The sequence below is a fragment of the Colletotrichum phormii genome (assembly GCF_030913505.1).
Source record: "Colletotrichum phormii strain CBS 102054 chromosome Unknown BDP81scaffold_11, whole genome shotgun sequence".
NCBI classification, from domain to species: Eukaryota; Fungi; Ascomycota; class Sordariomycetes; order Glomerellales; family Glomerellaceae; genus Colletotrichum; species Colletotrichum phormii.
The window spans coordinates 1,121,888-1,147,018 of record NW_026851453.1 but is presented as its reverse complement, the minus strand read 5'-3'; the positions used below and the strand labels follow the sequence as shown (position 1 = coordinate 1,147,018).

Here is a 25,131-nt window from a genome sequence, read left to right as displayed (position 1 = left end):
GTCTGAGGTGAGTATCTACGTTTTGCAGCTCCTTCCATCTCCAAAGTATTCATGTTGTAGACGATCAACAGAGCACGATGCCAGGTGAGCATCTCGGCGAACGACGCCTCTCAGGATGCTGTGAGCATGCCACAAGCTCGAGACAAGAGTTGAACCGGGTCAAGTATATGCTCTCACTGAGTTGATGGAAATACTTGCCATCCATGATGAGTCCAATGGTTTGCGCCTACCAGTTTCGGAGACTAACGCAACGAAAATGCCCAATGTTATCGCTCACGAAGTGTTTATCTCATAATTTATCAGAGCTCTTGAATTACGGACCCAAGTATATACTAAGCTCTGGGTCTGATGCCAACCATATACTTCCCCGCCTTCAGATGTAGGACCGTGAAGTGAACAAGTTCATGAGACTGGTCGGGTATGAGAGACAAGTCATACCGCCGAAGTAAAGACACAAGCGTGAGCCGCAGCTCCGTCCATGCAAATCTGTTCACTTTATTAGCACTAAATCGATAGTGATAGCCTTCAGGAGACTCACTGTTTTCCAATACAGTTTCTCGATCCCGCAGAAAAGGGGTAGTACGCCGTTCTCTCGGTGGCGGGCACGCCCTTATAGTCAGACAGCCATCTTTCGGGGACGAACTTCTCTGCGTCAGGCCACTGCTTCTCGTCCCAATGCAGGACAGTGGTGTTTGCAGTCACTCTAGTCTGCTGGATATCAGTGAAGTTCCGGGAACGATGAGTGCTACCATGTAGACTTACACCAGCTGGTATCAGGTGATCAGACAGAATCACATCTTCGTCAGTCTGCCTCTGAAGCCCTGGTAAAAGGTCAGCAAATCACACTGTCACGTTTTTGCGGCACACTAGGAATCCTACCGCCGGTCGCCGGAGGAGCAAGCCTCATCGTTTCCTTCAGAACAGCGTGTAAGAACGGCAAATCCGTCGTCTTGTCGTCCGAAACAGGCGAATCTGTCAAGGGAAACCTCCCGCGAATCTCGTCGATAAGTTTTTGGTAGGATGGTGGGTCGTTAAGCAAAAACATCATTGCAAAAGTGAGCGTGCTAGCCGTCGTCTCGCTGCCCGCCAGCCAAAAGACAAGCATCTCGGAAAACACCTCGATACGCGACAGGGTCTCTGGGTTCTTCTCATGTGTGTCGAGGAGAAGCTGTAGCAGGTCAGGTTTGGCCAACTTGTCGGTCGACGCCTGTCTCTTTTCGATAATCTCGCTGATGAGTTGAGCGAGCTCGGGATCGCGAAACTTTGGTAGGAAGGGGATATACTTCAAGAAAGGGAGAAGTTGATACTTTTCGCCAAACGTCAGTCATTACTCCGTCCATCACTCGTAGACGGAGACTTACAATGGTACCCCTCTTGAAGCTCTCAGAGAACTTCTTGCGAATAGGATGCTCCCCATTCTTCACCAATTCAAACGAGCCACCGAACGCAGTCGCGCTCATGATGTCGGATGCGAGGCGACCCATCAGGTTCCAAGCATCAATGACGGTCTCACCTCCATCCCGAGCGCACTGGTTGTCGATGAACTCTTCAAGCGCTTCGATGCAACTCAGCTTCAGTGGCTCGAGGCCCTTGAGGTAACTGATGGAGAAGCCGTGCGAGAAGAGCCTTCGCCGGGTGCGGTACTGCGCCCGATCTCGCATGGTGAAAAGCGTCACGCCGTCTTCGTTTTGGCTAAACTTTTCGTATAGAACGCTCTTTCGGAGATCCATGCCCACTAGAATCTGGTGGACGGACTTTTCGTCGGACACGAGAACCAGATCAGGAGCTATTTTCAAGGAAGTGTTAACAAAAGTTATGATGTTCAGGGGACGCGTATGATACTCACCAACTCGGACGATGTCGCCGTATTTGCGGTTGTAGTTGATTCCCTGCTCAAATGCCTTGCCTCTAACGACTGCCGCCATCCAGGGCAAAGCCGTGAACCTATTGAGCCAGGGTCCGGGTATCTTGGCCAAGGGGCCTGTAAAGCCATGCCATAATGCCGTGAGAACCTTCGAAGCCCCGTAGGCAAGTGTGAAGATGAGGCATGCTGATATGAGAGTCTTGAATTCCGGGTTGCCCAGCCGCACTGCAATCAACTCATGTGAAATTCCCATTGCGTCTGTGTAGTAGCCAGCTTTGATGTGACGGAAAACCCGACAAAGTTTCCTCTTAAATGGCCCTCTCAAAGTCAATACGATTCTGTTTAGTAATTCATAAAAGTTGTCCAGATAAGTTCCCGTAAAGTTTGCAGTTCTCCATCCCATGTATACTTAAGTAATATCATAGGGTTGCTATCAAAAGGCCGGATTTGATCGTGGCTGTAGCTTTCCGCCGCCCCCGCTCCAGACCGGAGGTTCAGCATGAGCTGGAATGTCTACGTCCGTGTAAGACAAGGCCAAAAGCAGAGCCGATTTATCGATCTGCAGGCATCCTTCGTGGCGTAGACTCGGTAAACACTTGATTTTCCATTGATCAGCACTAAACCTTGGCTGACTCTCATTTCCCGCTCCTTTCTGTTCACGAACCACAGGAAGTCATCTAGAAGAGTCTGACGATTTAGACAAGTCTAATAGCATCGGTCAGTAGAACATACGTGTTCATTAATTTGGCGCCCTGTCTTTTCTAGCATCGCATCATGTTGCAGATGAAGCTATTAGGCCAAGTCTCTATTTCAATTCGCGTCGTACACGATAGCCCAGACAAATCTAAAGATGCCTAAATCGAGTCGCCGAGCATGCTTCGCGCCCATCAAGCAGGCTGTACCACCGACCGCCAACGCAGAGACGGAGACGAACCACAGGTCCCAATTCCTGGCCTTCCACACCGGCATCCTCATGTTTGCCGTCTGAAGGTGCATGGGTCGCAGCGCTCTTCCGCCTGCTGAGCGCAACTTGGGATCAAAGATGACCTCCTCAGCCATGTCGGCGGCGAGTTCCTTGCGTCGAGATGCCACGCGTGCTATTCTTTCCATGCGCTCGGCGTTACTGCCAAAAGACCCGTCGACGTCAGAGATGAAGCGGCCGATCTTGTCTGCGATCTCGTCGGCGGTGAAGTGAAACTTGTCCATGGCTAAACCGACGCCTGCTTCAACGAGGCGGGCGCTGTTGGCGAGCTGGTCGAAGAAGAAGCCTAGAATCAGTGTGGAATTTCCGTGGAATAGGGTCTCGTTTGCGCTGGAGCCGCCTCCGTGAGTGAGATAGAGCTTGGTATTGGGGTGTTCGAGGATGGCTCGTTGGGGAGCGAAAGATGGGACTCGAATATCTGGGTGCTTCTCATCGAGAATGTCAGCGACCAAGATCTTGCCACCATTAGGTCCTTCGACCTGTGCTGATCTATCAAAATTCTGCCTCGCTGATTTCCCGATAGACCATATTACACCGTTGATATGCCCAGCATCTAAAGCCATGACGAGGCCATTGAGCAGCTTCATCAGCTCTACTCGTGGGAGTGTGATATGAGTCCCCAGAGCGACATATACCGTCTTATCATGAGACTCTAGAAACGCTTGGTAGATTTCGTCGAGCGGAGAGTACTCATCCCCCAGAATCGGTCCGACCACCTGCATGAGAGGAGGCAAGTCTTTGGCCGGCTCAAGTCCAAAGAACGAGTTGACAAACACAAGGGGATTCGGTTTAGACGCCAGTGGAACCGCGTGCTTGACGCCGTGTCGTCTCCGCATCGCTCGCGTCCAACGGGTCCATGCAGAAATATGCGGCAGCGCCAGAACAGGACCGTCTCATTCCTGATGCGCGACCAAATCGAGGCCTTCTCCGAGGGGGGGTGAACTCGACCTGGAAGCCCGGCTGGCCGGGGATATAGCTTACGGGTGCCAGGAGATACGGCATCTGAGGCCACATGACGGCAATGGGGACGCCAAACTCGATCATCATATCCTTAGCCGCTGCCTCTACGAAGAAGTCTGCGATAATCATGTCGAGCTTGGTGTCTGGGTCGAGCATGATTTCGCGCAAATGGAACCATGTGTCGGGCCAGTAGGAGTCGAAGAGGTACTTGGACTCCATGATGGGCCCGGTGCCGTCGCTGGGCCGCCACGGGATCATGCGCGCGTAGTGCGCTTCAGCATCGGCGTCCGGAAGAGCAGGACCGAAGCTGTGGAGACGGGTGATAGACGGGTAGTTTGATGTCCAGTGTTCCTGGCCGGAGTTTGCTCCGAATTGGACTTCATGGCCGCGAGCTGCGAGGACGGCTCCGAGCTCGAGGATCGGGGCGGCGTGGGTGAAGCCACCGACGGTTGAGCATAGGAGGATACGCCGTTTGGAGGAGGAGTTCGGTTCTAGCATGACTGCGTGTACTCTTTTCGTTCAGGTTTCGATAGGCGTATGTTCTATCTGGATGAACACAGCTTCTGGAGGACAGAGAACTTTTCTATGCCGCCATGAGGGGATTCCTGCGAAGTGGACTGATTATCGATGAGATGGAGCTCATCATGCCGCAACGGTTCGGCATCCCTCTTTCCGATTATTATCGCTAGAGAGGCATGGAAAAAGAAAGCGATACGAGTGTAGTGCTACTTCAATCCAAGGCAAGCATCAGTGTCAGATAGACCCAAGTGCAGGCTTCTACAGTAGGTAGAGAGCCATCATATCACTCAGTGCGTTCTACCCAGAGTTGAGACCTAAGTGATACACAGAATCTTCGACTTTAGGGGGTGAAAGTGGTCTCATTGCTGGTGATATCCATTTTGGCCAAGAAAAAGAAAGCGTGATTGTGAGACGATCCAGCGGACCGGTCCGGTAGTGATTACTTACAACCGGCAGTAGTCAATCGATGCGCCTCATCTGGCCCCAGCTGTGCCCTGAAGTCTTCCCATTTCCCCCTGGCCGAGGATGGCGATGTTTTTTCACACATCCTACTGTCGGTCTCTGCATCTATTGAACGAAGACTTTGCTGAAACGCACCAAGACCGTGTGGAAATACCGGCCTTACCATGTTGCCGTGAGCATAAGCCGCCAAAGGCGAAGGCAAGGCATAAGTGGGTGAGGGCTTACTATATACCTCACGTCGCTTGTCTTGCCGAGTCTCAAAATGCTCAATAAGTCTCATCAAAACAATTGATACGATGAAGGACTTCTCAGCTCAGTTGTTCGGATCGGCAAACCGATGAGTCCTCCTACCATCCAACGTTGAAACCATCAGCGTCATCTCTGTTACATAGCATCCGCCAGCTACCGGAGGCTTGAGTTCTAAGCCTCCGAATATGAACGGTACATGTACTCTATCTAGACAACAGGAGTCGACTTGTCCACGTCAACTGCTTACTTCTCTTCAACAAAAAGGCATAGGTATTGCGGGGACGACGAGAACCCACAAAATCTCACTGAGGCAAAATCGTAGGCTTAGGGTTACTCTTGAGTTTTGATTAACTAGGTATCTGGTCATGAGGCCGGCTACCGCTGAAATTTTCTTTCCACTTGGTCTAACTTTGACCATTAACAATTGTAAACAGCAAACAATCGAGCAACTTAACGCCATGGCAATGACATTACATAGATCCCTGACAGTTTTCCTTTTCTCAACCTCTCCATAGAGCCCAAGTGAACCGTGACTGAAAGCAGACTCGCGCCTTGAGAATCATATTTCCCAAGTATGGATTGATACTCATCCGTTTTGCCAGTTTGAAGTAGACGTTTCGGAAGTTGCCGGTATTTTCGTTACTGGAGAACCAAATCTGACGCCTCCCCAACCCTGAACGAAACGGGATCTCTTCACATCTAACAGCGTTTACGGAGCAGATCCTGCGCTCCGTTATGACCCGGCTCCGTCTTGATTCCCATCTCTGTCTCGTTTCGCTCCCTCTTCAACCCTTTTGGCTGATCGATAGCGAGTCGCCCACCAAATGGAATCGAGTTGGGTACCTGCTGGGGCCTGGGTTGTATCATACCATGGTGCGTAGGCATCTGTGCCTGGCCGCTTGCACCGTGGAAATTGAGACCCGGTAGGCTCTGGAAGACCACCGAAGGCGAATAATACCCGTTTTGTGAGTTGGCCGTGACAGGAAGGTAACTCTGTGGGATGCCGGAGCTGATCTGGCTTGGAGCCTCCTGCGTAGCCGGAAGTACCGTACTGGAGGACAATCGACCGCTTCCCTAGAGCAACGTCTTTGTCGGTTGGGCCTGTTGGGACTCTTCTCTCCAGAATTGACAGCCCGATTCTGTCCACGTTACGCCCGAAATTTGTGGGTGTCCTAGGGAATGTTGCGGCCACTCGTACCGATCACCTCCAGGTTGATAAAAGAGCTTGCCCAGACCGAGGAACAGGGCCAAGTTGCCCCCGGTGACACCATATCTAGCCGCATGAAATTCGTAGACTACTCTTGGACTGTAAGGACCGGATCCGGGTCCCTGGAACGGCTGAACCTGCTAACACCAAGTCTCGAGGCGGGCGATCTCTGTCTGGGTGAGCAGCATTATCAGTTTTGGACTGTCGTCCCATGGCGATGGAACCGCCTCCTTCCAGGCAAAATGCTTGAGGTACTCCTCATTGACCCAGTGACAGAGGAAGATCTCCGGGTTGGCTGGTTGGGTGACGGTGGCGAAGTACTTCGTCACATGGTTATTGGTGAGCATTATTCTGCGTTGGAAGGCTAGGAAGACGTAGTGCTTGGGTACAGCAAGAGCATCCCGCCTCTGGACCTCGTTGAGTCCCATGCTATTCTGTGAAGTAATCGGTTTTGTGTCCATGTTTGCTGGGGTTGGTCTGATGAGAAGATATGTGAATCGAGTATCAGTCTTCGTTGTGTTTCCCACGAATATCACGGCTGTTCAATTGCTATCCTGGAGTATCTGACACGAAGCATTGCGAGAAGTGAAGATCATTACTACTGCGCAAATGCTTTCTCCGGTAGCTCTGCAAATTCTTCATGTCCCTCGGGCATTGGAGATACAAGGTCCCAGATGTCGCTTCTCAAGGTAGCGAAGATTCACCTCCGAAGAACTAGCTGGCTATTTCGACCTCACATTTCAACCTTGAAGTCTCTATCCCATTGACAGTCACGATCCGGCGGCGCATCGTGTAGCAAAGAAAAGCCACTTTTCTAAGGCAGCACCCAGGCTCCAGGTTTATAGTCTTTGTAGGTAGTTCACAACTCCTTCTGCCAGACCCATATCTCAGTCCATAGACTGCTGTCAGTTCCTTGAATCAATACCCAGTCAAGAGTTAGTCAGAGTTCTTCGGGAAGGAAACCCCCAAGCCGGTGAACCCGGGAGCTTCTACTCACTTCCCAAGTTCCCACAAGAAGAACCCCTAGCTAGCTAGAAGTCCCCCCATGGTTTGCTGCAAGGCGATGGAGCTCACAAGGAGAATTTTAGCGACTATTTTATGCAACCAGTAGAGGCATCACAATTGGGTCCAAAAGTGAGGTCGCGACAAGCAATTCACTTACACGCGGCCGGGCGCTTCCTCGGCGATCGACAACCCATGGGACGATGTGAGATTGGAGAGCCGCGCCGTCTGCGTAGACTCCGCAAGACTCCGCACATTTCCCCAACTTCTGGTGCCATTCCGTCACCACATGAACCAACATTCTACCACATTAGCTTCCTCTCTCATCCCACATCGAGCACCTCGCGATTAAGTTCGCACAAACTCGAGCCCTACAGTCTACCGCAGCTGTTAGTAGTTACTCTTTGCCCCGGAGAACGAGCCTTCCTCGGGGCTATCCGTCATTGTTCTCCCCCATCTTTGCCCCCCCGGCATTCGTGTTTCCCTCCGCATTAGTCTGTGCGGGGAAGCTTAAGCTACACCGTAGTCTGGCCGACGACCTTTCTCGTCACGACGATGATTCGTTTTCTTTCTTTCTGTAAGACCAACTGAAGCTGGTTTTCGTTTGGTAATCAATTGACTGCGACTGCAACGCTACACTACTCTCACTACTCGTGAAAAAATGACGCTCAACAGCTGGATGGACTGGGGAGGATGGAGGGGTATAAGAACGGCGGCGAATGCCTTGGTCTCGACGACTTCACTCTGTTGGATCGCCGCCTTCATCATCTTCACTCAGTGTCTCTGGATGCTCTACACCCGCCGCTCAAAGCAGTACCCGAGCGAGAAAAGAGAGAAAAGAGACGACACACAGCGCAACAACGGTAACATGTTCACCCGTGTGCCCTTCCTCCTGTCGGCAATCGCCATCATGGCGCTCTGCGCGATGGCGAGGGTCGCGGAATTCGGACAACCGCTTGCACGGCAGTACTTGGCCTCAACCACGATCAGCAGTGGCCACTCCCAATTCACCGTCCCCGCGTCGGCAGACGAGGGAGCAGTTCTCATCCCCAACATTGAGGACCCCGAGGCCAAGGACCCGCAGAGCGTCTGCCCGGGATACACGGCCTCCAATGTCCAGACGACATCGCACGGGTTCACCGCCAACCTCGACCTCGCCGGCTCAGCTTGCAACCTGTACGGGAACGATGTCGAGGCTTTGACACTCGTTGTCGACTACCTGGCGACAGACCGTCTTCACGTACAGGTACTCCCGCGGTACCTTGGTGCTGAGAACAACACTTGGTTCATTCTTCCTGAGGAGTTCGTCCCGAAGCCCGCTGCAGACGGAAAGGCGAGCTCCGATGGCTCGGACAGCGATTTGGAGTTCAAGTGGGCAAATGAGCCCACCTTTGGGTTCAACGTGTCCAGGAAGAGCACTGGGGATGTGTTGTTCACGACCACGGGGACGAAGCTGGTGTTTGAAGACCAATTCTTCGAATTTGCTTCGCCGCTTCCTGAGAACTACAACCTGTATGGGCTCGGTGAAGTTATCCATGGCTTCAAATTGAACAACAATCTCACTCGTAAGTGAACACTATGCAAGACCAGTTTGTATAAAAGCTCATGGAACCAGGCACACTCTACGCGGCTGATGTCGGCGACCCAATCGACGGAAACATCTACGGCACTCACCCGGTGTACCTCGATACCCGCTACTACCAAGTCGACGCCGATACCAAGGAGGCCGTCTACGTCGCCAATGCCACGGACAAGAACGCCGACTACACGTCGTACACCCACGGTGTTTTCCTTCGCAACGCTCACGCCCAGGAGATCTTGCTCTGGGAGTCCAACATCACCTGGAGAGGTCTCGGCGGCACCATTGACCTCTACTTTTACGCTGGACCGACTGCTGACGCGGTGATGAAGTCCTACCAGAAGACCACTGTCGGCTTGCCCGCCATGCAGCAGTACTGGACTTTCGGTTTCCACCAGTGCAGATGGGGCTATACCAGCTGGGATAACCTGCAGGAGGTCGCAGATGACTTTGCCAAGTTTGAAATCCCTCTGGAGACTCTCTGGGGTGAGTTGATGTCCAAATATCCGTAGCCGTTCAGAACTGACAACTCATAGCCGACATTGACTACATGAACCAATACCGCGATTTCGAAGACGACCAAAACTCATGGGGCTACGAAGACGCCGCCCGCGTCCTCCGCATCCTGCACAAGAACGGTCAACACTTTGTCCCCATCGTCGATTCAGCCATCTACGCCCCCAACCCCGAGAACGCCAGCGACGCCTACCCAACATACGACCGCGGCGTTGAAGCCGACGCCTTCATGCTAAACCCAGACGGATCCCTCTATGTCGGCGCCGTCTGGCCCGGCTACACCGTCTTCCCCGACTGGGTCGGCGCCGTCTTTGGCCGCAGCAAGACGTTCGAGTGGTGGACCACTGAGATGGTGACCTGGTTCCAAAAGGTCGCCTTTGACGGCATCTGGATCGACATGTCCGAAGTCTCCTCCTTCTGCGTCGGCAGCTGCGGCAGCGGGAACCTCACCCTCAACCCCGTCCACCCTCCCTTCCAGCTCCCCGGCGAACCGGGCAACGAAGTCCTCCAGTACCCCGAAGGCTTCAACAAGACCAACAGCACCGAAGCCGCTTCCGTCTCCGCCCTCTCTGCCTCCCTGGCAGCTGCGACATCCACCTCCGCAGCCGTAGCAACCTCGTCATCTATCACTCCCACATCGACATCAACAACCTCCTACCTCCGCACCAAGCCCACCCCAGGCGTCCGCAACGTAAACCACCCCCCCTACGTAATCGACAACATCCAAGGCGACCTCGCCGTCCACGCCGTCTCCCCCAACGCAACCCACCACGGCGGCACCCAAGAATACGACTTCCACAACCTCTTCGGCCACCAGATCCTCAACGCAACCTACAACGCCCTCCTCGCCGTCTTCCCCGGCAAACGCCCCTTCATCATCGGCCGCTCCACCTTCGCCGGCTCCGGCAAATGGGCCGGCCACTGGGGCGGCGACAACGCCTCCCTCTGGGCCTACATGTTCTTCTCCATCCCGCAGGCCCTATCCTTCAGCATCTTTGGCGTCCCCATGTTCGGCGTCGACACGTGCGGCTTCAACGGCAACACCGACATGGAGCTCTGCGCCCGCTGGATGCAGCTCAGCGCCTTCTTCCCCTTTTACCGCAACCACAACGTCCTCGCCGCCATCCCGCAGGAGCCCTACCGCTGGTCCGCCGTCGCCGAGGCCTCGCGCTCCGCTATGGCGATTCGGTATGCCCTGCTTCCGTACATGTACACGGCGTTTTACAAGGCGCATACCCTCGGCGACACCGTCATGCGCGCGCTGGCGTGGGAGTTCTCCGACGAGCCCTGGCTCGCGGGGGCGGATCGACAGTTCCTTCTCGGCCCGGCGGTCATGGTTACCCCTTGTCTCGAGCAAGGCGCCAGCACTGTCGGCGGCGTATTCCCCGGCGTCGGCAAGGGCACCGTCTGGTACGACTGGTACAACCAGACCGCCGTCACCGGCGTCTCTCCGGGACAGAACGTGACGATCGATGCGCCGCTGGGTCATATTCCGGTCTACCTCCGCGGCGGGTATGTCATCCCGACGCAGGAGCCCGCGCTGACGACGATCGAGAGCCGGGCGAATCCCTGGGGCTTGCTGATTGCGCTCGACGGCGAGGGTGCTGCTGCGGGCAGTCTCTATGTAGATGACGGTGAGAGCTTGGAGCAGGAGGCTACGCTCACTGTAGAGGTAATGTTTCCTTATGACAGTCCAAACATAAGGGTCGAACTCAAACGCTAACATGATGAACAGCTCTCCTCCTCCGATCAGTCACTCAAGGCCACTCCATCTGGCGAGTTCAAGGACTCGAACCCGCTTGGCAACGTCACCGTCCTGGGAGTCCAGAGCGATGTTTCTTCTGTTTCTCTCAACGAGAAAGCTCTAGACGGAGCCAATTGGTCCTTTGACTCGAACTCTCGTGTTCTCCACATCACCGGTCTGCAGTCTCTTACGTCTGCTGGAGCATGGTCGTCTTCGTGGGAGCTTACTTGGTCCTAGAGGCCGCCAAAGAACCAAAACACACGGCACCGCGGTATCAATCTTTGTTGTTTATTCAAGAGTATGTAAGAAATGCTATGGGATGACACCTGTAAGAGCGAATGGGTAGCGGATGTCACACCAAAAAGGGTGTTAACTGTACCCAAAGATGCCTATAAATGTTAAGAAACAGCCGAAAAGGAAAGGGAAAAAGGGATGCTCGCCCCTTTAGCAAGACCCAATGCATAATTAGTTGAATTTCAATGATCAGAGGTCTTGGATGAACTGGTCTGTTGAGTGTCAAAATGACCGACCATTTGAAGTCTAGTCATGTCCGCTTATGGTACTCGGAACCAGCGCGACTGCATTTGCCATGTAATAGCATTAAGTGACTGGATCTCACGATTTCGAATCCAGATAGAATCAAGTTTGCTCATAGAATTTGGTATCATTGAATATGTTTATGGCCCAGCATCCGAGCAATGCTGCCACGTCCTGCCAGCTATCCCCTGGCGGCTCCCACGCCCTCACAGGTTGCTCTCGACTCTGCAATTCTAATCTAAATAGCATAGTCACAAGCCCACGCATGCCCCCATCATCGCCTCCCCAAAGGCTTCTCTCAGTGACCACCACGTCCACGGTATCTCTTATTCCCTCCGCCGCGCCACCTACCCCCACGACCGCCATGTCTCCGATCGCCCCCGTGCCCGCGATCATCATGCATATCCCGCTGCCTGTCCCGCTGATGCATCTGAAACATCTCGCCCTCCTCCCTCTCCCCATCCCTCTTAATCTCCCCTTCCTCGCCCTCCACCTTGACGCTCGGCTTCTCCAGATCCGTCCTCCACCTCGGGTGCGCACCATACTTGCACCGCGGACCCTCGGGACAGAATCCCACCAGATAATACACGCACAGCTTCCTCCGCACATGCTTCTTACTGCACCGCGGACCCAGCGGACAGAACCCCTTATCGTAGTGCGGGCACGGCGGCAGCTTGGACTGCGGATCGATGTGCAGGTACAGACACTCCTCGCCGTTGGAGCAGTACCCGTTGCGCATGAAGAAGTTGCACTCGGGCATCTTGCGGAGGTTGTACTCGTGCAGGAACTCGCACGACTCGCCCTTTTTGCAGAGGCCGCGGAGCCAGTGCTTGCAGACCAGGGAAGGCCCTCCCGTCGGGTTCGAGGAGCTGGAGGAGGCGTGGCGGTCTGGACAGGCGGCGCCGAGGGGCAGTGGCCTGCGAGGAAGGGTTTGCATTGCGGGCGGTCCGAGGAGAGCTCGTGGCGGTAGGTTTGGCGGAGGAAGGGAGTGAAGGCGAAGGAGGTTGCTGTCGCGGCGTGGGTGAGGATGTGGTTTGTTTCGGGGCGGGGGGCAACGGCTGCCATGTTGGATGTGATTTGCTGGCGCTCCGGAGAGCTGGTGGGCTTTGAGGATTTGTCGCTCTTCTGTCTCGCAGAGAGTCGTGATGAGGGTATTGCTCCTCGGCTTCGCGTAGATTGTGCTCGGTCTGTCGTCTGGATTGATCGCAGCCGATTTGTATTTGTTGCGTGGTAAGGGTGAAATCAAAAGGGTAGCGTTTTCTGGCGTGGATTATCGCGTAAGGGAAGGTAGAACGCGACTGTAGCTTGTCAATAGAATTTCCAACGTTAGAATACTCAGATAGGCCAGAAGCTTTACCTTGCGACCGCCAGAGAAATTAGTCAGCACAAAGGGAGCTTCTGTGGATCAGGTCCCACCATGCACGACCCAGCGTGCCAGACTTAGAGTTACCTTGCCCACTGTTCACGTCTGTCATGCGCCGTCCTCCCTCTTTCTTCAACAATTACTTACCTACCTACCTACCTGGGGCAAGTGGGAAACCATAATCTTGCCCTGCAGGCTCAGTACCGCAGCTATGGTTCCAATTTTGCAAGTATCGAATTCCGGACAGGCTCAGACATGAAGCAATATGTTGCTTATCTGGGTGGGCAGCGTGTTTATCAAGCATATTCCACGTTTACATGATTTCGCAATATGTGCATTTTCAAACGTCCTTTGTGGCTTACTATGAGCTCCGGTCTCAAGTGTTTTCAACATCATCAACTGGAAAAAGCTTTTATTAAGTTGTAGTTGGCATTTGGCCTCTTATGTAGGCGGAGTCTCCTGGCACCTCAGGCTTCCTCATCACCAGATGATCCTGCCTCAGGGCCGTCATTCTCAGGCGCACCCTCAGGCTTCTGCGCGTACCAGAAGTACTGGTTCATGTAGCGATGCGCGTTCCTGTCTTTGATTGCTTTCCTGAGAGTCGCCAGCCATACCTGCCTCTCGACCGCCTCAATACCCAACGCCTCGAAGGGCTTACCGACAAAGGCTGCAGCAACACTGCTAAGCGCTTCTTGCATGTATTTGCCAACGAGGCGCAAGGTAGGATCCTTGGGCCAGGTTCCAATGGGGCATTTCTTCACTTCGCATTGGATGTTCTTGAAGCCGGCAGCTTCGAGGCGGGGCTTCATATCGCGAGCATTGTGGAAATGAAGGCCAAAGAGGCTGAAGGCTTCATTGCCCATTTCCCAGAAGCGTTTAACCGTGTCATCTTCTGGGACAGTGCCGTCATCGCACTGGACTTCGCCATGGAGCTCCTGGAACTCGATCCAGCCGCCATTTTTCAAGTGCCTGCACTCGAGTTTGAGATTCATGTCAATCGAGCTTTCGTGGACCTGTACTTACTTGTACGAACTGGCAATGACCTTGTCAATCTTCTTCAGCGACATTCCCATCATGCGGAAGTGGACCAGATCAAAATCGTCGCCATTCAGCCAATCATCCTCAGCATCATCCACAAGGAATTTGACGTTGGGGGGAATCCACCCCGGCTGGATTGGTGACAGGTCGATGCCCAAGACTGTTGTCGTAGGAAAAAGGTCGGCGACTCAAATCAAGGTTAGCGCCCACTAGCTACCTCCCGTTATCAGGAAGACATGGAATCACCTTCGATTGCCCAAATGCCTAGGATGGGCTGTTAGTTGAAATGCTCTGAGGATGTTCTCACATAGAATTACGTACCCGTGCCCGTTCCAATGTCAATAATCTTTTGAGGGTTATCTCCAATTGGTGCATAAAACAACTTTCCATCCTGAGATGGGCAATCGCAATGTCAGTTTCCATCTAGCAGACACGATTCTACACGCCGCATATGAGAGCACTCACGCAAAGTTCAAGATTCATCACATGCTTCATGTTCTCCCGGCCCTGCTCCTCGTCATCGTTTGGCAAAGGATACCGGCCATGACGGTAGCTGTGGTAGCGACGTCCATTGTCGTACTCGTGGGAGTAGATGCTAGAGGTGATGGAGCTCGATTCGATGGAAGACACATCCCAGTCCACGGGGTCGAACTCGTTCTCATCCACAGGCCCCGCGGCCGCTTCGATGATGGCGGGGTGCTGAACAGCGGGATTGGCGTTGCTAGGCATGGCTCCAGATAACTGTCCGGTCCACGGGGGCTCCTCGAAGCTAATCGGCGGGAGAGAAGCAGGGGATCCCAGGCTCGAGTCAGACACCACGGAAGTTGTGCTTAGCACTAATGCGCACCGTAGAGCAAATAGCGCTTGGCGACTTCCTTCACCGTGGATGGCAAACAATGATATTTGGTGAATTTTTCGAGTTTTCGCAACCCCTTAACTCGTATGTAACCAGGAGAAATGGGTGGAATTGTCAAACCTACCACCGCGGTAGAGATTGAGACCTCGGAGACTCGGAAGAGTGGGAGAGCCGGGGGTATACTGAAGAACAACATGTGTTCTGTTGGTTCCATCTCACTCGGGTGTGGCCCTGGCCCCATGTTACGGAGTGAGGAGACGCAGCAACATCAGGCAATGCTCCAACGGACAAGAATCACTTCATTGGGTGCCGGCCGAGGTTGGGACCAAAGGGACAGCAGAGATTGGTAGGTAAGTGATATGAAGACAGGGGATATGCTCCGCTTTTGCAAGCCAAGCGGCACAGGATAATGTTTGTCCATGAAAAAAACGAATAGGAAGATGTGACAGAACGGACCTGCTGGAAGAACTATACTGAACTGTGGACTCTGGACAGCCGTTTTCCGGCGAGCTGCATTGTAGCTTTTGTAATTTTTCGCCATGAAGAGGTTGGGAACTCTGGATGGGGAATGAACTAGGTAGATGTGTTAAGGAACAGGAAGCGAAATGGAAAGCAAGCTATGACCCGTACTTGCAGCAGCTCTTGGTAAGAACCGCACGACACAATGGGGGGGGGGGGGGGGGGGGGACGAATAGCTTCAAGTATTACCTCCTGTAAAATCTGGGGTTCGTTACCGCGCTGTCCCGCGATGCCCTCTACTGAGCTGAATTGCCCATGCTTGAGCGGGGAAACAAGAGACATTGGAGAAACTTTGTCGATGCACGTTGCAGAGAAGAAAGAGGAAACAGCAGTTGCCAAGTCTCCAGGGCACTATGAGTACGATTAGGCCAGGTAAGGCACCTAAGATAGTCCGAGGTGACAAGAGATCGGGGAGTATCCAACCAGAAATCAGAGAGTAGTCGTCGCCAGATGGAAGACGATGGATGACCCCTCCTGTTCTTGCTGAGCCGGCCCGTCGCGGTCACGCAATCAGGAAATGCAACCTCAGAATTTAGGTTTCTACTATTTGTAGTGCCCCTGCGAAGTGCGTGTAATGCCTGCCATCTGAAGGTGAACCGTTTTGGAAACAGACTTTGGACGTGGAAGGAGGCGAGAGCAGGCCATAAGGAGGTAAGACAATGAATTTAAGGTAAGTACCTACCTATGCTGAAGAAAGAGCCCGTCCGTGTGGAAGTCGAGCAAGATGGAAGGAGCGAAAACCACTTCCAAGCTGCCCGGTCACCTCAGCTCAGGTAGGAAGGACCCACCTTATTCGGCCGTCCTTTCCTCTTCCCAGGGTTCGAACAATTGATCCATCACGGACGGCTTAGCTCAAGGACGTTGACCCATGGATCATGGTGCAGAATGACATGCGCCTTCCTTTCCTTTTATTCTTCTCTTCTTTCTTCTCTTGCATTTGACCCCATCGCCGGCTCCTTTGTCCTAGATGGAGGAGGGGCTTTACTGCCGATGGGCCCTCATTGCATCCATAAGGTTTCTTCAGTGTATGGAGTTTCTTTCCGTCTCTTGCCCAAGAACTCAAGACAGAGATGGACCCAGCCTGCGGTACTTACACCTTCCCAACTTTCTTTCCTCCGAAGTCCAACCTCCTCTTTCCTGCAGCTGGCAAGCTGCAGGTGTGGAAAGTCACACCTTGCAGGCAGGCGGACACAGACCGGACCCTTGGCTTCCTTCCACAGTAAATTATGGCATTTGGGACATGGAAGGTGGGAGCGAATTCAATGACCCCGCACCCTTCGGCCGATGAAATGTTTGCTCCAACAAGGCCACAAATCCAACGACATCGTTTTTCTCTCTCATCTCATGCTTACTTCGGTCCTGTCCCCGTCTCCTCCGACTCTTTTCAAAAGCGATTTCTGTCAGTAGCTTTTCCAGCTGCTCTTCAGCCTGTTTCTCCCGTCTCCGTTTCCCCCTCATTTCCCCTCGCAGGCATCAGCTGTTGTAGCGCGTTTCTGCCATGTTTTCCATCTGCCATGCCGCCAAACTTAGAGGCGTCCGCCCTGCCCTCGTCCTCAGCAGGCCGGAATCGTCTTGGCGCCTTTTCAACCTCGAATCTCTGAAATGCTTCGCTCCGATGCGGAGGAGACAGAACGTACAATACGATGCCTTCTTCAGACCCTGACTGGAGTTTGCCGGGGGTCCTTCAACTTTTGCCCCCATGGCATCCAATAGCTGAAGCCGACTACTGCGATTGACTTACATATGGGGCCTGCCCGCATATCTTCGTACGTACAGATACCAACGACAGGGTACTGCGTGGGCACGCGGGATGCCTATGGTTGGATCACGGAACCACATCACGGATCAACGCTTGAGAACTCGATTCACTCGACACTCTTGATCGACCTGCCACAGAGAGTATAGACACAATACATATGTCCTCTTATAGTACGGTGTCTCTTGTGGGCCCTTACGACCAGGCCGGCGAGACAACAAGACATGCCCAGTGCTCCGGACGCACATCAAAGACAGCACCTCCGTGTCCGCTTCGCCGTCGACTTGCTATTGGCCCCCGAGTTGCACCAACAATGGGCAAACAAGACAACAATGCGCCCTCGCATAACAGTCACACCATGCAACTGTCACCTATTCATCGATACCCAACTCGGCCATCCCTCCTGCAATGACCTCATTTATCCAAATCGTCGGATTTCCCAATAGTCAGGGCCGCTTCCAATGTTCCGTCATGTGCTGCCAGCGTGGCATGCAGTCCTTCTGCACTCTTCCTCCACCTCAACCCATCGACCCTGTCGGCTGTTTCCATCGTTTGGTGGGGCACATCACGCAGCCAAGCTGCTGCTCCATGTCTTCCTCGACGACCCCTCCCCTGCCCATCAACTCTCGCAACCACGCTACTGGTCAAATCGCCCACTGAGACGGCCGTCTTGAGAGACACAATTCCAGTTTGTCACTTGTCCTCAAACCTCGACGCAGACGCTCTCTGCCCAGTCCGGCTTGCTTGACACTCAACTTCACCGCCTGAAGTTGTTTCTCCTTGCGTGTCCGTGTGTGATTCACTGACCAAACCCCGGCCTGCTGGCGCAAGCTGGGATCTATCCACTTCAAAAACAACAGACACCGCCGTGCCGCCCGAAGGTTTCAGTGCATGTCGATTTGCCAGTCGATCCACTCTTTGCACGTCAGTGTGATGACCGCTGTCTGTAATGGCTCGACTCAATCCAAGGCGAATCTGGCCCTCCTTCATCCGGCCACGGGCAGCAACTGACCCTTGAAGATCGGGAGCGAGTGCGGGATACACTCCTCGGAAACGTCGGTGGGAGCGTGGCACAGCATGACACTTGGCCCATCGCAGGGAAGCAGGTTGTTTTAGAGTTTTGGTACACCACAGCAGAAATACCGCCTCGCTGTCTCGCCGAACGTCTTGTCGTCTTAGCCTGGCAACGCCTCGTGGATTCTCCAGTCATGCTTTCTTTTTTCCAGGCCGGTTTCCCTACTTGGCTACCTACTAATTACTACGGTGCTCCTAACCAAGGACGCGATCGATTCTACAGCTCGAAGCCACATCCAGGGATGGGCGTGGTTTCCCCAGCCTCGGCATCCTAGCTTTAAACTCTTCTCGCCGTTAAGCGAATATCTCCCCAGGTTACCAGAAATGACCGAGGAATGACCACTGTTTTCCAACGTCGCTTCGTGGCTGATGGTGGCGCTTTCCAGAGCTAGTCGGAAATAACAAGCATGTCTCGAATCTGGTTCCAAGTCATCTACCAGTTTCATGCCGAAATTAGTCTTGCTGCGAGTGTTCATTCAAATCGATTCTTTCCGTGATTCGGCAACCCGATCCGGTTATGGCAATATCAACGTCCGTGTGCAAGGGCCGAACGAGCTTCCTATGCAAACGAGGCTGGATGAACAGCCGTGAAGCACTCGATATCCACCTAGACTGTACCTGGTTTGCCGACATCCCCGACGTCTGATTGCCAGAGAAACAGGCACCGCGTGTGCTGAGTCCATCATTGCAGCTCGCTAGACCAAAACTCTCCCCCACTATCGCCCTGTCGCCCTGCCGTGGGCACAACGGCGATGTTCGCATTGGCGACCGAGAGTAGCCACGGTAGGAATGCGGCTGCTCACCACTGTGCTCGCGTCTAAACAACAACAACACACCAAGGCACGGACATGGGCGTCGAGGACTTTTGGGGCGCTGGCTCCCTAGGTACATCACAGCTAAGACCTGCATGCAAGGCCGGGCGGGCGTGGAGAATCCAGCTGGAAGACGCAGAAGAAGTGGACGAACAAAAATGAGTAGGAAGAGGAAGAAGGGCCAAAGTAGCGGTGCGATGCGCAGGGATCATTCCTGTTCGCTGCAACCCTGATCGTCAACTGCCGCCAAGGGTCGGTGGTCGTGGCCGAAGGCCGGCTTCGAAGTGAGGGAACAGACTCGCGCTGGTGCTAACTCACAGACAGAGAGAAGAGAGAGTCAGGACACCGACGAGCGAGCGAACTAATCAAAGCAACGGCGCCAGTGGCCGGGCATGGCCGCCCTACCACGATGCCTTGCAATCTGGCTTTGGCAGCCATCTTCTCATCCTTCTCCGCCTCTTCGTCTCTGGTACAAGGACGGTTCTTCTCACCCGTCCAGATCTCTCATATATGACTTGACAAAAAGTCTCAACACCATCCATCCCCCTGCAAGCGCAAATGCATCCAAGTACTCACTCCCTTCGCACCCCCCCCCCCCAATGATCTATCTTTCACCCCCAACCCAATTATGTCATGCATCATGGCTTCAAAGTATCCTGGACCCTCTTGTAATTTTGATACCCGTCCCTTTGTCTCCACCGCCTCGGACAAGGCCTTATACTACCTTGCCCGTCCCGTGTTCGCTCACCGTCGCATTTGGCTTGTCACTCCCGGACTGTGGTGTCTAGCCAGATATATAGACGCTTCTCCATGCTGTTTGGAGCCACAGAGGTTCGCGCTTGCTGCCTGACCGAACAGCTCATTGCTCAAATATGCAGCTTTGGGTTCAAGTCCTTTTCTTCATATACTGACTGTCCTTACTACCTTTCCCTTGTCACATTGACTGTCAGAGTTGCTTTTCTTTCCGATCTTTCGAACCCTGCCTGTCTTCCTTGAAAGATCTTATGGCAACCAGAATCAAGATGAGTTCTTCATCATCTTCGCGCAAGTCGCGCAGAACGACGAGCATCTCCAACGTCATGTACACCAACGCCGTCTACTTCCCCAACGAACGGATATACCAAGGCGACACGCCGGGCGCCATGAACTATGGCTGCATCAACCATGTTTATTACGCCTTTGCAAATATCTCGCCTGACGGGGGTGTTTTTGTGAGTATACCAAATCCGCTGGTCGCATAGGTTGACTGACCAGACTTTCGATAAGCTGAGCGACGAGTGGGCCGATGCCCGCGCACCAGTCGATGGCGTCCAGGGTGGCCTAGGGTCTCTCATGCACCTCAAGCAGAAGCATCCGCATTTGCAAGTCGTTCTGTCCATCGGGGGCGGCAATTCCAGTGCCGTGTTCCCCGTGATAGCTGCGAATACACTATACAGAGACAACTTTGCCCGGTCTGCCAGAGGCCTGGTCGACGCGTCGGGCTTAGATGGTATTGATAGTGAGTTTTCTTGATTCCACTTGCCTCTGCATTAGTGGGCAGTTAGCTCACATGGTCGATCAGTTATGTGGGAGTATCCTTGTGATTCCCAGCAAGGCCACCATTTCCTCGCCCTGTTGGCAGCTGTTCGCCTTCATATGCCCGAAAGTCACTATCTCCTTACTGCTGCGCTGCCCGCGAGTCGAGCGATCTTACAATACATCGATCTGCAAAGAACGGCCGACTACGTCGACTACCTCAATCTCATGGCTTACGACTTTGCTGGCACATGGACACATAGGAGCGGCCACCATGCTCAATTGTATGCGATGAGCAAGGACGAACTTTCGGGCGCATCGACAGTGCAGTATCTAGTCTCGCAAGGCTTTCCCTCGCAGAAGATCCTACTCGGCATCCCCCTTTATGGTCGCAGCTTCCTTCATGCTACTGGGCCGGGACAGAAGTTCAAGGGAGGTGGCGGGAGCAATGGGACATTCGAGTACAATCAACTTCCCCGTCGAGGGACGAAAGAAGTCATTGACAAGAAGTCTATTGGAGCTCAATGCGTCGGAGGGGATGGCGGCTTCGTCACATACGACAACCCCGACACGGTGAAGATGAAGGCCGCATTTTGCAAACAGAAGAGCCTAGGAGTATGTTTTGCCCCAATGGTACTATCGAATGATACATGTGCTGATGACTCGGATAGGGATTATTCTACTGGAGCGGACCAGCAGACGCAAAGGAGAGCTCGCGGAGTCTCATAGCCACCGGATTCAGAGCTCTGCATAGCTCCTGAAGGGCTATCTTTCTCAGAATGGACCACCTAGGGTGCGTTCGAGACATTCAGCAACAGTCCGCCGACACGTGTCGGCAAACCTCGGCCTCACGGGCCGACGACGGTCAGTGACAGACAGACGATAATTGCATTTGCGCGGAGTAAGGGGATCGACAGCATCTGGTGGCGTTCTTTTTTTCAATTCGGCGACCTGCATCACGGACTTGTTTATTACTCGATTTTCGACATTTGCTCAGATTTCACGCATGATTCCCCCTTGAACCTATTTGATCGACGCATCACCGGGCGGCGGCGGCATGACTGGATTTTGGGGGCGGGGAAAGGACACCAAAAATTTGGGGCGGCTGATGATATCCCACGCGTGGAGCAAAGGGGGGGGGGGGGGGGGGGCGGTGTAGCTGACTTTGCATGGCATCATATGGCTTCTCACGATTTCTCTACCCTCACGACGGTTCTGCATCATGACTCATTATTATAGAAGAGAGCGAGACAAGGAGGGGTGGCATTGGGCGGGATATTTTCTGGTGGATGGAACAAATTTGTATTTCTTGGTAGGCGTCTGGGCGCGTGGAACGCCGTTGACTCGCGTGGGCGGCTCTGTCTCTCACGTCTATTACGATGGGAGCCGAAAGGGCCCGGAGCAACTCCAATGGAGCAAGCACAAAGACCTCTTGTTTTTTTTTTTTTTTGGTTCAGAATTTCTGCCCCTCCTTTCAACCCATCGTGAGATTTTTTGTGTGTGGTGGGCTGTGGGTTGCAGTGTTGCAGTGTTGCACCCACGCACGGCATGTAGCAGTGGGTGGTTGGTTCTTGGAGGGGCGCCTCGGATGGGCCTAGAGGGAATGGAAGGGTTTTGATGTACCCGTACTCCGTAGGTGTGTGGGTAAATTGTTTTTTTCTTATGCGGGCAACCCTGCGTGGGTGTGCGAGTGAGGCAACCCACGCAGATCGCGCGGGGCAATGATATTCTTACTGTATCCATACCGTTTTGATGCGATGCCGTGGGTGCCTCCTCCAAGTGGGAATGGGAGAAGTTGCTCCAAGTGGAAATGGGAAGGGCACAAGGGATACCTACATACATACTTGGAGGGGTTGGATTCATGGATGAGGGAGGGGGGGGGGGGGGGGGGGGGCATTTGAATTCCAGGTTTTTCGTCTCCTTATTCTTCTTCTGTCCTTTTTTGCCCGTGAAGCATGGTGACTTGTTCTATTTGCCCGGTTGTCGATGTCGACCAAGTAGGTATGCGTTGTACCTTACTAAAGTCGCAACCAGGGGCTGGGTTACAATACACTAGAAGAGAAAGTCCCATCGGTATTTTCCCAAAAAGTGACATTTAGCAATGCTGTTCCAACGCAACAGCTGAGATCTGACCAGAGACACACCTTAGTAGGTGATACAAAGACTGCGGGTTGCTGGATCGGGATGGTGTGTAATGGCTTGACAGGGGGAATGGATCACTTTCAGGTTCGGAATTTGGTTGCACAGCAGGCTCCGGATGGGATTCTTGGAAACGAAGGGGGGGTGACAGAGATGACGGCAGAAAGTGGGTGTGCTGCACACGTGGGTTCACATCACGGGAACAGGTACGGGGTCGTGGTGAGCGAGACAGCCTACGGTCGATGACGATGGTTCTCGCCTAGCAAATTCTTGGTCCCAAACAACATGGGTGTCGGTGAAGGGATAAGGTGAGATGAGGTGAGATTCCTCGACCCGAATGAATGTTGCGGTGTGTTTTGCGGTCTGGATCATGGTTCATGTTTGAAAGTTGTGGTGTGGTGTATTGGGACGGAGTCGGGACGCTGGGACATTTGGGGTGTCGGTGTGTGCTAATTAGTGTGCCTCGTGGGAAACTTGTTCGTGGCTCGGTTTCTGCTCTTAGTCACGGCTTCCGAGTCTTCAGAGTTGCTTCTAGCCCTTTGGGCCGGTCCCAGGCGCACTCGTCTTACGTGCTAGTTCGTCCATGGCGTCGTCTTAGGCCCAGGGGATTGAGGAGCCGTGACGACGACGGTGTGTTTGAGGCTCGATATAGCAATCGGGCTCTGACACGCGCCTCCGCCCGGGAAACTTGATCGAGGGACGCCTCGTTCTTGTCCGTCTTGCTTCCAGGCCCATTTGCCCGTATCGTCCAGGATAGCTTCCTTCAGCTCCTGACGCTCGCCTTCTTTTCGAGGCTGCCTGGCTTCTCCTTAGCCTCGACGAAAGCCACGCCCTGGAGTCATCAAGGGTAAGGTACCTAGCATGCTAGCCTAGCACGAGAGCAGGAAGCCGATGCGGCGCACTGACTCGAGAGAAGGCGGGTTAAGCTAGATGGCCTCGATTGTGTTTTGCTTTTTTCCACGTGGGAGAAGGGCGGGCCGCCTTGGTCTGGCAGCGGTGCAGAATCTCTGGTTTCTTTTTCTTCCCGAGATGCGACGGCGCCGTGTTGGAGAAAAGAACGGCGCACTTTTTTGGTTTGGTAGTATCGTGGGAGAAGTGGAGAGCGTCCGTCATGGCTGCCCGGCAGGCAAAGTGCGGTGTGTTGTAGAAAGTGGGCATCTTTTGGACGTCGGCCGATTGCGGGATGGCGGGGATGAAGGATGAGAGGAGGGGGGAGGATCTACGGTGCTTCTCGGGGTTACGAGGGTATGAGAGGCCCAAGAAAGAATGAGAGGGGGGCGAGGAGGGGCGGATTTGCCCAGATTTACATGACTCGGTTATCGGAGTTGAGCCTTGACGGGATGATGTGCTTTTTGCTGAAGAATTCCTCGGGAAGACCAACCCGGAATGCTTAAAACGACGTATGCGTGACGGGGACGTGGCAGGTGATATGGCAGGTGACAATAATGGGGCGATGTAGGACAGGGGAAATGCTGACTTGCGGCACAATGGGACGTGTTGGAGCAACAAGTCCATTGTCAGACTTGAGGAGCTAGATGCCTGCAACGAACTATGCCACGTCTGTTTTCCGAGTTCGCAGCAGGATGCGGGCGAGCCTGAGCGTGGAGGCCTTTCTCGATGATATCGGGAGGCTGGGCTACTCGGATTCGGAAGATACGTTTGCCGCAAAGACCGAGATGGTGTCGGAGTGATACGGAGTGCATGTGAACGTCGCGCCCTGACAGAGTTCTGACAAGTCAGACAAATGTGTTCGTCACCGGTCGTTCTAGGCTGGTGCCATAAGCGGCCGCATGAGCTGGTGTACCCAAACATCCTGCCTGGCTGACGACTCTAGCCTGGCGACAAAGTTGACGTTGGATGGGTAGTGCTGTCCGACTGTCATCCGTCGTCTGATGTTAGCCGTCGTGGTTGGTCAGTTATCAGATCGAGACATCCCTGAAATGGTGGGCAGAAACTTCGACTATCGGAACATGCTTTGGTCCGGTGTTTTGAGGTCCGTGGCTTGAGTCGGGATATCCAAGCAATACGACAAAAGACGGGCGGCGTTATCTTCTGGCTGTGGTCTCCAACCGATTTGTCTGGCAAGGAAGGGGTGCTGTGATTCATCGTCTTGGGTGTTGGCTATTCATGCAACTCGACAGTGATACGACACGAGCGTTTGCGAGTGTCCAGTGTGTTGGCAGAGTAGCACCCCTCCTCCAAGGACCCCCAAATATGGCAAGAGTTGTAAGTCGTGGCTAGCCACAGCCTGTCGAGGTCGCGGCGTTGCTTCCAGCAATACGGATTTCTGGTCGACAGGGTTCCATTTGCCCTTTGTCATAGTGACATGGAGGTACTTGCAATGGATTGACATGGGTTGCAGGCTGTCTTCGAAAAGTCTGTGGCGATATTGGCTTCCGAGTCTTCGGCTATTTGAGCGGTGACAATCGTCTGTTGAA

General features: G+C 53.6%; 11 protein-coding genes across 11 annotated transcripts; 3 read left to right on the top strand and 8 right to left on the bottom strand.

The window, feature by feature from the left end:
* Window positions 1-332: 332 nt before the first annotated feature.
* On the bottom strand, window positions 333-2,183 carry BDP81DRAFT_406993 (cytochrome P450; the record flags this gene model as incomplete). Its single annotated transcript, XM_060588995.1, has 6 exons — window positions 1,847-2,183; window positions 1,362-1,786; window positions 880-1,306; window positions 763-821; window positions 539-708; window positions 333-486 (listed from the first exon to the last, which is right to left on the bottom strand). The coding sequence occupies exons 1-6, from the start codon at window positions 2,115-2,117 to the stop codon at window positions 333-335; spliced, it is 1,506 nt and encodes a 501-aa protein (XP_060444867.1). The 5' UTR covers window positions 2,118-2,183.
* A 491-nt stretch (window positions 2,184-2,674) lies between these two features.
* BDP81DRAFT_461564 (uncharacterized protein) lies at window positions 2,675-4,304 on the bottom strand (the record flags this gene model as incomplete). Its single annotated transcript, XM_060593791.1, has 3 exons — window positions 2,675-2,740; window positions 2,774-3,674; window positions 3,790-4,304. 3 exons carry the CDS (start codon window positions 4,302-4,304, stop codon window positions 2,675-2,677), a joined length of 1,482 nt encoding a protein of 493 aa, XP_060444866.1.
* A 1,806-nt stretch (window positions 4,305-6,110) lies between these two features.
* Window positions 6,111-6,704, bottom strand: BDP81DRAFT_394874 (uncharacterized protein; the record flags this gene model as incomplete). Its single annotated transcript, XM_060588010.1, has 2 exons — window positions 6,111-6,331; window positions 6,389-6,704. 2 exons carry the CDS (start codon window positions 6,702-6,704, stop codon window positions 6,111-6,113), a joined length of 537 nt encoding a protein of 178 aa, XP_060444865.1.
* Window positions 6,705-8,113: 1,409 nt separating this feature from the next.
* Window positions 8,114-11,321, top strand: BDP81DRAFT_321001 (family 31 glycosyl hydrolase; the record flags this gene model as incomplete). Its single annotated transcript, XM_060584574.1, has 4 exons — window positions 8,114-8,810; window positions 8,861-9,310; window positions 9,361-11,012; window positions 11,076-11,321. The coding sequence occupies 4 exons, from the start codon at window positions 8,114-8,116 to the stop codon at window positions 11,319-11,321; spliced, it is 3,045 nt and encodes a 1,014-aa protein (XP_060444864.1).
* A 598-nt stretch (window positions 11,322-11,919) lies between these two features.
* BDP81DRAFT_461562 (uncharacterized protein) lies at window positions 11,920-12,686 on the bottom strand (the record flags this gene model as incomplete). The annotated part of the gene is made up of 2 exons (XM_060593790.1): window positions 11,920-12,450; window positions 12,516-12,686. 2 exons carry the CDS (start codon window positions 12,684-12,686, stop codon window positions 11,920-11,922), a joined length of 702 nt encoding a protein of 233 aa, XP_060444863.1.
* A 765-nt stretch (window positions 12,687-13,451) lies between these two features.
* Window positions 13,452-14,751, bottom strand: BDP81DRAFT_320261 (S-adenosyl-L-methionine-dependent methyltransferase; the record flags this gene model as incomplete). Its single annotated transcript, XM_060584509.1, has 5 exons — window positions 13,452-13,953; window positions 14,008-14,209; window positions 14,269-14,286; window positions 14,344-14,413; window positions 14,488-14,751. The coding sequence occupies 5 exons, from the start codon at window positions 14,749-14,751 to the stop codon at window positions 13,452-13,454; spliced, it is 1,056 nt and encodes a 351-aa protein (XP_060444862.1).
* A 1,399-nt stretch (window positions 14,752-16,150) lies between these two features.
* BDP81DRAFT_35704 (uncharacterized protein) lies at window positions 16,151-16,766 on the top strand. The gene has a single exon (XM_060586324.1). It carries the CDS (start codon window positions 16,283-16,285, stop codon window positions 16,661-16,663), a length of 381 nt encoding a protein of 126 aa, XP_060444861.1. The 5' UTR covers window positions 16,151-16,282; the 3' UTR covers window positions 16,664-16,766.
* A 1,645-nt stretch (window positions 16,767-18,411) lies between these two features.
* Window positions 18,412-19,283, bottom strand: BDP81DRAFT_35700 (uncharacterized protein). Its single transcript, XM_060586322.1, has one exon. It carries the CDS (start codon window positions 19,134-19,136, stop codon window positions 18,681-18,683), a length of 456 nt encoding a protein of 151 aa, XP_060444860.1. The 5' UTR covers window positions 19,137-19,283; the 3' UTR covers window positions 18,412-18,680.
* A 778-nt stretch (window positions 19,284-20,061) lies between these two features.
* Window positions 20,062-21,315, top strand: BDP81DRAFT_461560 (family 18 glycosyl hydrolase; the record flags this gene model as incomplete). Its single annotated transcript, XM_060593789.1, has 4 exons — window positions 20,062-20,250; window positions 20,306-20,537; window positions 20,601-21,169; window positions 21,226-21,315. The coding sequence occupies 4 exons, from the start codon at window positions 20,062-20,064 to the stop codon at window positions 21,313-21,315; spliced, it is 1,080 nt and encodes a 359-aa protein (XP_060444859.1).
* Window positions 21,316-21,686: 371 nt separating this feature from the next.
* BDP81DRAFT_429346 (uncharacterized protein) lies at window positions 21,687-22,418 on the bottom strand (the record flags this gene model as incomplete). The annotated part of the gene is made up of 1 exon (XM_060590511.1): window positions 21,687-22,418. A coding segment is annotated over one exon (490 nt), but the record flags the coding sequence as incomplete, so codon positions are not given.
* A 1,081-nt stretch (window positions 22,419-23,499) lies between these two features.
* BDP81DRAFT_35668 (uncharacterized protein) lies at window positions 23,500-24,661 on the bottom strand. Its single transcript, XM_060586317.1, has one exon. It carries the CDS (start codon window positions 24,503-24,505, stop codon window positions 23,615-23,617), a length of 891 nt encoding a protein of 296 aa, XP_060444857.1. The 5' UTR covers window positions 24,506-24,661; the 3' UTR covers window positions 23,500-23,614.
* Between the last annotated feature and the right edge of the window lie 470 nt (window positions 24,662-25,131).